This window comes from Apaloderma vittatum, unplaced genomic scaffold, assembly GCF_000703405.1.
Source record: "Apaloderma vittatum isolate BGI_N311 unplaced genomic scaffold, ASM70340v1 scaffold26205, whole genome shotgun sequence".
Lineage (NCBI taxonomy): Eukaryota > Metazoa > Chordata > Aves > Trogoniformes > Trogonidae > Apaloderma > Apaloderma vittatum.
Window position 1 is genome coordinate 8,707 of NW_009719210.1, and position 9,639 is coordinate 18,345.

The window sequence follows — 9,639 nt, forward strand, 5'->3', positions numbered from 1 at the left end:
GCAGGCCATAAGGACAGAGTAGGGGGAGGCAAGGGAGAAAGCTTGGTGCTGCTTTGACGTTTGGAGGCCCTGCAGTGGTGCTTCCAGAGCACTTTTCCCTCAGTGGCTTTGAGGGGACCACAAAGTGCTGGCTGGAGGTCCAGCAAGCGGTGCCTCATGCACCAAGGAATGGCTGTTACCTGGGACATCCTTCCTGTGCTGCTCAGACACTACTTGCTGCTGACTTGCCTCCTTTGCTGTTCTTTTCTCAGTCCTCAGTATGCTCCAAGATCGTCCAGCTGCTGGGCCAGAACGAGGTGGACTACCGCCAGAAGCAGGTGGTGATCGTGAGCCAAGACAGCTTCTACCGGGTCCTCACCTCAGAGCAGAAATCCAAAGCACTCAAAGGCCAGTTCAATTTTGACCACCCAGGTGAATGGAGAACAGCACTGGGGCTCTGCCAGGCAGTGGGGGGCGAGGGCTGAAGCAGGACCCCCTGCTCCACTAGCAGAGAGCCTTGCATGGACACTGGGACTCTGTCTCTGTGTGAGGCAGGAGTGGGTGGCTTAGTTAAGCTCTTGCAGAGCTGAGTGCACCCATGACAGGGTGGCTGGGGCCACCTGTGTCCCCTGCAGTACAAGCTCTGTCTCTTTTGGGAAAGAAACTGCCTCTGGAGTGGAGTGTTCAGGATGAGAAAGGACAGGTTGTGAACCCTCGAGCTCCGTAAGACACTCTTCCCCAGTCTAAAAGCCTTTCTGGTGCAGCTGGGTCAAGTCCAGGGAGATGTGGCCTGGCACAGCCCCCTGGACTGTCCCTCCTTCAAAGAGGGAACCCTCTTGTGCAGCTGCTCTGCGAACCCTTCCACCGAGCTGTTGCTGCAACAGGGCCTCTTTGAACCATCTCTGGGCTTGCTGGGGAGATTCCAGAGCTGCTGTCCCTTCATCCCCATGAGGACAATGGCCAGAGGCAGCAAGTACTGAGCAAACAGAGCCCGGTCTGTCTGGTGACGCAAGGCTGAAACACTGCTCCAGTCTCTCTGAGGGCTGGAGCTCTGGAGGAGATGCCTCCCTGAGCTGTCAGTGTCACCATACAAGGGCTGTATTGATCTCTGCGGGCCAGATCCCAGGCTGGTGCAAAGCAGCGAATCCCTGAGGACTCCCAAAGAGCTGGGCCTTGCTATACCCCTGGGGATATGCAGGGGTTTCCTCCAGAGTTGGCTTGTGTCTGTCCCCAGTGCGGGGTGCCAGTGGCTCTGGCTAGGCTAAGCTCAGCATCTGGGGGTGGGAGAGATTGCAGCACTGCCTCGGGTAACATTTCCTCTCTCCTCAGATGCCTTTGACAACGAGCTGATCGTGAAAACGCTCAAAGAGATCACGGAAGGGAAGACGGTCCAGATTCCTGTCTATGACTTTGTCTCCCACTCCAGGTCTAACAGCCACTCCTGCCCCGCTGTGCCTCTGCTAACGTCCTGCGGTGCAGCACGCAGCCTTGCCAGCCCCAACCGCTTGCGCCCACTCTTAGGCACCTGACGTGCCAACCAAAAGTTTCAATCCCAATTTCTCCATACCCCGTGGTTAGGGGATCCTGGGGCAGGTACAAGCACAGTCTGAGGGTCTGGAAAGCTGTGCAGCAGTGCAGTGGTTTCCAGTAACGTACAGGCATCAGTGGAGGAGGGCTGTGGCCCGCCTCTTCCCCCCTCATCCACACTTCCTCTCCCCATAAAATCTGTGTTTGCAGCTTTAACAAGTATTCCAGGGTCAAACAGCCTGGCGCTGCCAGGAAAGGAGGAGGTTGACAGTTCTTGCTTCTGTAACTCGTCCCTTGCATATGTTCAGTTTGTTTTTGCATGTCTCTGTTGACTGTGGATGGTGTGACCCTGCTCCATTTCCCAACAAAAACCACTGTGGTGTCAGGGGAGCGCTGCCTGGTTCCCAGGAGAGCAGAACTGCCCCTTGCAGGTTCCCGTTGATCCAGCCCCATGCATAGGCTTTCTGGGCTTTACGGCTTGGCACGTAACACTTGGAAGCAGCAGCTGGCCGAGGTGGGGGGGAGAAGGGCTGGTCTGCTTCCTGCTCTGCCGTTTGTCCTTCTAGGAAGCGTACGTATGACTTGGATTACCTTCACCACGGTGGGGTAGGTTTGCCCTCTCCTTGGTTGCCTCCCTGGTGCAGCAGTGCTGTCCCAAGGTTGGAGCAGTGCCTAGGAGCGCTGTTTCCCCCCACCTCTCCTGGCTTGTTTCCTCCTCCCAGCATATTTTGACTCTCCTTTCCTCTGCCAGGAAAGAGGAGACGGTGACAGTCTACCCTGCTGACGTGGTGCTCTTTGAAGGCATTCTGGCCTTCTACAGCCAGGAGGTGCGAGATCTCTTCCGTATGAAGCTCTTTGTGGACACAGACGCAGACACCCGTCTGTCCCGCAGAGGTGAGTCCCAAACACGCCTGGTGCAGCAGGGACAGAAATCATCACTTAATTGATCTGGGCAGCTGGTCTAACAGGCAGGTGACAGTGACCAGAGCAGAACTGGAGCCAGCACAGAGTTGTGCTGCTGCTAGCAAAAAAGTCAGAGAGCTTTTTCCCCTCAGTGCAGAATGTCACGTAGGGCAGCTTCTGGAGAACACCTTGCTCCATGTGTCTTAGGGCTCAGTGGGGTTTTTGCTGCCTTGTCTGAGATTCCTCCTTTGCTGCTTGCAGCAGCGTGACTGCCGAGCATGCTGTGTCCTCACGTGGCCCCGTGGCACCAGCCCTGTGCCATCAGCTGAATGGCAGCTCCTGCCAGTCAGCAGGGAAGGGTGCAGTGGGCAAGGCAAAGCATCTCAACAGTCCAGTCGGGAGGCAGCGCCTGATGGATCTGTTCAGGACCTGGGGTATGGGTGTGCTCCCAGGATAGCATTTGTGTGTGAGGGCGTCCATTGTGAGTGATGCAGATAGGAAGTCTGGTTGTACATCTTGGTCTTGTTGCAAGCACAGCCAGTGCAGCGTGGAGCCTCTCTGTGGTACCTGGCACTGGTGTAATAGCCTTAGGGGCAAAGAGCCTTAGAAACCAAAATCTCTCTCTCTAGGACTCCCTGTGTCCAGCTGGCTTGGTTGTGGGTTGCCAGCTGACATAGGAGGGACTACAGCTCTGCAGGGTCTGCATGGCTGGCTCAATGCTGTTTATTTCAAAGCAACTTTTAGGAGTAGGATTACTGATGTAGCACCTGAGTCTCCTGGATGACTAAGAAAGCATTTGGAGACTCTTGGGGCAGAATTCAGTTCTGTCTGAATTGTACCTATGCCTGCCTGGCTCCAACAGGCTCCAGCAGCCTCCACAGGGTGTCTGGGGATGCAGAAGATGACTTAGGAGAGGTCCCGTCCAGACCTCTGTGCTGTGACGAAAGGGGCGTGTCTCAGTGCGTCAGCCTGGGAGTGCTTGTGTGCATGGGACTGCTCTGCAGGAACTGGTCTTGCCTGCCCTCCTGCTGTCAGATAGCTACACAGCCTCCTCAGCTGTTGGGATGTCATCAGTGCTGATTAAAAGCTCCTTTTTAAGCATCCTTCTTGACCCTGCCCACTGTTCTTGCATGACTCATCCAGGGAGGTGACAGCAGAGTCGTTGCAGTGAGACCTATTAACAGGTCACAGATACGCAAGATCACGCAATGTGGTCCCTCAAGCAGACTGTGCTATGCAGGCTTTGGTTCACACCCTGCCACGTTTCTGGCAGTGCCCCATATCAGCTGTTTGAAGGGAAGGCGCTGCCTTGTGTATTCGCAGGCCGACATGACCCTGTGCACATCCTAATTATACTCTGAAGCATCACTTTGGACTTGGTAGAACTGTGAGTTCAGATCTTGAGATCTGTCTAAGAACCGAGACTATCCAGCTGCTGATCACAACACAGAGCTAAACCACGTTGTACTGCAGCTGTTGGATGGGGCCCTGAGCCACGTGGGCCTAGGTCACTCTTGGGATATTCCTCCCACCCACCATCAATTGCTAAAGCTTTGCAAAGGGGCAGCAAGGCTGGCTGAGGTGCTGGTGTCTCTTAGGGCAGCTCATCATCCTCCTGATAGGGATCTGGCCATTTGGCAGCCTTTGTCTTCCCACCAGCAATTGGTAGGATTACCGTAGCAGCCAATCTGTTTATGTCTCCCTTCCATTTCTGGGAAAGGAGAGCCTGTGTGTGAGGTGCCGAAGGTATAGTCACGTCCCTGGAACATAGCTGAAGGCAGCTTGTAACAAAAGTAAGGGATCTTGCATTGCGGTGCAGCCCTGAGTCATCTTGCTTGCCCAGATATCCTGAAGAGTTGCAGCAATAGGTTTTTCAGCTGAGCAACAGCAGGAGATGAGGTTCCTGGAAGCGTAGCTGACAGCTCAGTTAATCAGTAGTGCTGGGGTTCAGTACGTGCAACTCGTGCTGTCCCTGTCTCAGCACCTCTCCCAAGAAAAATGCTGCTACCAGAGCGCAAGAGGCAAGGTCTGTCAGCTGCCTCAAACAGCCTGATCCATGCAAAGCTGATTCTGGCAGAGGTCCTTCGCTGCCCTGTCTTCAACTGGCTTCCATAAAATGAAGACCAAGTCAGGTGTCGTGTTGTGTTTTGGGCATCATTTGAGTGATGTCTGCCTGCTGGCTTGGGCCACGTGCTGATCCATCCTTGGTACATTTGCCTGCCCTGCAAGAAGAGGGTGATACCTCTAGATAGGGAGTGTGGTTTTATCCTGGGTTGCTGAGACCTGTTGCTTGGGGACCAGGTACGAGGCAGTTGGTGCTTGACTCATGTTTGTTCGGGGGGTGATTGCCCTGCTGTGGTCTGCTCAGGGAGCAGGCAGGAGAGCTTTGCCCTGTCAGGTCCAGCCCCTGCAGTCTGTGCACTCACGCTGTGCAGCTCACAAGCCTCCCGCACGTTGTCCCAGGCCGGGTGTGCTGTAAATACACCCTTGCTGTGCCCCGTCCCAGCCCCAGAGCAGCCAACAAACAGGGTGTGGGGCCTGGGAAACAAAAGCCTCTCTGTTTTATATCCCTTGCTTCTTTTTCTGTATTGTTTGAGCTGGGGCTTGCTCCCGCTCTCTGGAGAAGGCAAGGAGCTGGCTAGAGCAGCCTGGGCTGGGCTAAGCCGTTCCTGGAGCAGGCAAGGAGCTGACACACATCCTGCTGCCAGCCTTTTCTTCCCCTCATCATCTCTCCTGCATGGTGCTGCGAAAGGGCACGCTGCGAAGCTGCTGGCCGAGGGCAAACAATGCTGCGGGGACGGTGCCAAACCAGCCCTGGGAGAGCAGCCCTGTCCTGACCCTGTGAGCACGCAGGCAACGGCTGCCGAGCAGGTCGTGCAGGCTGGCACTGGGGTGCCTTGGCCCTGCTTGGCACACAGAGAAGACTCGCTCTGAAGCCAGTGCCAGGCGCTAGCATGCTGGGGAGAGGCCAGCCAGCCCCTTGGGGAGAGCCAAGAGCCATCTGCTCGGCCACAGGGCTGTTTTGGCTCTTACCTGTGGACTGAATTCCTACTGAACTGGGGCACTTGTCTGTGCTGAAGTGGCTTCACACTGGAGATGGCAAGGGCCCAAATACCTTGTGCAAACATAGTGTAAGGCCTGAGTGGCGGAACAAGCAAGAGGCCAACTTGCTTTCCTGCCTTTTGGCTTCCTCCTGAGCTGATTTTGTCCAAGTACTCCTTCAGCCTCTAGTTGTGAGAGCCTGCTTCCCCTTCCCATCCCACTCGGCTGGGCACAGCACAAGGAGCCTGTCAGAGCTGGGTAGGTGGGTGAGTTTTACTCTCCTCACCTCTGCAGACCTGAGTTAAACTGTGCCTTAATGTGCGTATGGATGAACATCCCTGCTTTTCCATCCTTTGGGCACCTGTGCACAGGGCTGCCTGGGAGAATGCTCCATCCTCAGGCAAGGACATGGCAAAGTGGTGGGAGGGATGCAAGGGCTGAGGCTGGGAACAGTCAGGACTAGTGGGGCACTGGTCCCACAGCTGGAATGTTCTTGCAGAGCTGAGAAGACAGGGAGGCTGGCCAAGAAAAGCCTTTGGTCAGGTCAGCCAGCCCTTGACTCCTGGGAAAGCTTGGAAATGGGTTAAAAGCATGTAGCTGGGCTGGAGTGTGCTCAGACATGTGGGCAGCAGCTTCCAGGAACAGAGACCTCAGGCAAAACACCCAGGAGGCTGGCCAGAGGCTGTACTGAAGGGAAGGGTGGTGGAGCCATTCATGTCACACCTTGACTATGCCTTACATGTTCCCTGCAGTGCTACGAGACATCAGCGAGCGAGGCAGAGACCTCGAGCAGATCTTATCTCAGTACATCACCTTCGTCAAGCCTGCCTTCGAGGAGTTCTGTTTGCCAGTAAGTAAGGGGAGTCTGCCAAAAATGCCTCCTACCTTGCCCAGCTCCTCAGACAGGAGTATTTTGTGCCCCAGAGCTCAGGTCAGCCTGCCTCACCTTGCTCCCTGCCTGCAAGCACTGACAAAAATGGGGGTTCCAATGCTGGCTGGGGCAGGGTGAGATGGGGACTATTTATACAGCCACTGCTTTCCTCGTGAGATCACCCTCCTCTGTGGGAAAGCTGACATGGCAAGAGTAACTCTTCCTGCACAGGTCTAACAAACCAACACCAGCTTGGCAGATGCCAGCCCAGGAGGGAAGGTCCTTGGCTCCATCTAGCCAGGGAAGGGGAGATCCCTGCCTCCAGGCAGTGTCTGCTGTGTCTGCCTCCTGGTTGGGGACTCTTTTTCACCTTCCAGTGCTGCTGGATGCTTGGAAGAGCCGGGGAGCTTCTGTTCTGTGCTGCAGCACATGGCTTTGTGGGTTGCATTTCCTGGCTGGTGAGAGGCCAAGGCGTAGAGCGGACCGACCTTGCTCGGGGCTGAGTTTGTAAGGTCTGCCTGGAGAAAGGGAGCTGTTTTGGGAGCTGATAACTGAGGCAAGGCTCCCTGGCAGGCAGGAAGTTTGCATGTGGGAGACCACTGCAGTCCTGGAGAGCTTGCAGGTGAAATAGCATGTTTGCAGGACTAGCTATTGCTTACCTCTCCTGGGTCTCGTGGAGAGGAGCCTGTGCCTTGGTTCTCAAGGCTTTTCAAGCACATACAGTAGTTAGGAATTTCTTCTTACTCTGGAGGAATGGAGTCCTGCAACCTGGGAACTGCTCACCAGCACCACAGGCAGGAATTGAAATCTGTGCCTCCAGCCTCAGGAACATCTCTGTACCTGACTCTGTGGCCAGCTCTGCTCTTTCCTGTAAGAGGAGCTGATTTTTTCTGTGCTGCAAGATCTCTTCCTGGTTCCTGGGCAGCACTTTTTCTCTCTCACTCAGCTGTGTCGCTGGAGACTAAGGTCCAATTCCAGTGTAATCCCACAAAGGGTTTCCGCGAGACGCAGGTCCAGCTTGGTGACTACCCTTATTGCAAGTCCCTAGCGAAGTAAATCTGCAGCTTTGCAAAGTAGCAGATGCTGCATCAGTCTCTTCTCTTGAAGACTCTGTAGGAGGATGAAATATGAAACAGAGAGGGTAGAAAACAACTGCCTTGTCCCTACCCACCAGCTTTGCAGCGGCCTGCTCCCACTTCCAACCTGGTGGTGCACTCAGCTGCAGAGCAAGTGCACGTGGATGTTGAGCAGGCTCAGCACCCACTGTTGCTATTGTTTGACTCTTAAACTAGCTCTGGGCCAAGTGGTCGAGCACAGAAATGTTCCAGCATGTCTCGGTGATGATTTGGTGTGGCTGGAAGCACCTGGAGGTGTCAGATGACAGCCTTAGTCCAGTGGCCTGGCTTGTTTATTGATGGTAGGCCTTGGCTATCAGGAAGCTGATCAGCTGTAAGATCAGCTGTAAGATCTGACACAAACAGGGGAGGAAACAGACTGGCACCTGCAAGTGAAAATAGGTCAGGACTGGTGCCCTACATCAGCCCTTCTTTTGCAAGCAATGCTGGTATGAAATGCTCTCTGCATCCCAGCCAGATCATATGGCTGTGCCCTGTGCCCACGCAGCCTTGGCATGCCAGCTGTTGCTCTTGTACCAAGTCTGGCTGGATTCAGGGGGGGAGGTTGTTCTCAAAAGCATCAGCTGCTGAAGTCTTGTGATTGTGAGGCGTTTTAATCTCAGTTTTTGTTAGGGTGCCTCTTGCTGGAATCTGTAGGAGCTCATGAAAATGGAGTCAGGGTGCAAGGCATAGCCCTCAAAACACAGAGCAGAAGACAAATAGGAGCGTCCAAAACGTATTATCAGCAATGACGTACCTCCCAGCGGGGTTGGGTTTGGCAAGGGGAGGGGAAGGACCTGCCCCAGGAAGTATTGACAATGCCACAGGCTGGTGGCTTTCCCTGTAACAAAGTGTTCTCTCTCTCTTCCCAGACCAAGAAGTATGCTGACGTGATCATTCCTAGAGGAGCAGATAATGAAGGTGAGTGGACCTGGACCCTGCTGTTACATCCTGGAAGTCGGCTTTGGGCTGTTGCTGTTGCAGCAGAGTCAGATAGGAGGTAGCAGGACCTGCCACAGAGGTGACTTGGGCCACTGCCACCTGAGAGAGTGCTGTTGCCACGTACACACTCTCCCTTTTGCTCCTGCCTGGAGTGACTGGGAGTTTGTGTTCCTCTGGTCAAGCCTGGGAGCCCATCTATATGCAGTGCAAACTCCTGGTCCATCTGTGCTTCTCCAAGGCCAGACATGCAGCTGGGTTAGCCAGGTCTCCACCTGGCTGGAATCAGCCTGACTATCCTGGCCGGAGCGCTAGGATCAGCTGGGGCACAGGGATGATGTCCCAGTGGTGCATCTTTTCCCAGGAGGGCTGCAGTTCCCCGCCAGGTGATAAGAGGGGTTGGGGGCAGGAGAGACAAGCAGGGTTGTCATCTCAGCCTTGGCTCTGGTTTATTTGCAGTGATCCTAATGCAATCTCTCCACCGTGTCTTTCCCTCCCTTTTTGCTTGCAGTGGCCATAAACCTGATAGTGCAGCACATCCAGGACATTCTTAACGGAGGACTCAGCAAACGCCAGAGCAACGGCTACCTGAATGGCTACACTCCAGCGCCAGCCCTCAGAGTCCAGCAGCCGGCCTCACTGACCCAAGGCGGCAGGCGTGAGGCGGAGGGCGCTCGGGCCCTGCCACTGCCCCTCTGTACATACTGTCCGTTCATTCCCCCCTTATCTATTTAAGAAACCAGACGGAGACGAATGCCTTTAATTTTGTATGTCGGAAATGCCGAATGAGAAGCAGCCGGCTGCTCGGGAGCCTGGACCGCCAGTGGCTCCCGGCCCTGCTCTCAGTAACTCCTCCAGTACGGAACTGGCTATAAATCTCTATAAATATAGAATTGCTCTATTTTTGTGTAAATGCAGAATAATGTAAAATTACTTGCCATAAGGTATTTGCCAGGCTGAGTGTTGCTGGGAGGGGGCTGGGAAGAGTGTGCTGGGAGATGCTGGTGTCAGGATCTTCACCTCAGAGGTGGTAAGGAAGGAAGAGCATTTAACAACTGCTTTAGGATCGCAGCAGTGAAGGTGCCAGCTTCAGTCTGGCATGGATTTTTCAACTGGGCTGGGTTTGCATCCTCCTGCCGTTGCTGTTCAGGTCCGAGCAGCCTGGTTTTGACAGGCAGGCACTGCACAATGACAGCGGGAGTTGGGAGAATGATGTGTAATACCTCCCCGACTGTCTCTGCACCTCCAGGTCTCAGTCCCTCA

General features: G+C 54.7%; 1 protein-coding gene across 1 annotated transcript; it reads left to right on the forward strand.

The window, feature by feature from the left end:
- Positions 1–251: 251 nt before the first annotated feature.
- LOC104274813 (uridine-cytidine kinase 2-like) lies at positions 252–9,299 on the forward strand (the record flags this gene model as incomplete). The annotated part of the gene is given in 7 exon segments (XM_009870550.1): positions 252–411; positions 1,309–1,405; positions 2,258–2,400; positions 6,204–6,301; positions 8,310–8,358; positions 8,888–8,978; positions 8,980–9,299. Coding segments are annotated over 7 exon segments (678 nt in total), but the record flags the coding sequence as incomplete, so codon positions are not given.
- Positions 9,300–9,639: the final 340 nt, after the last annotated feature.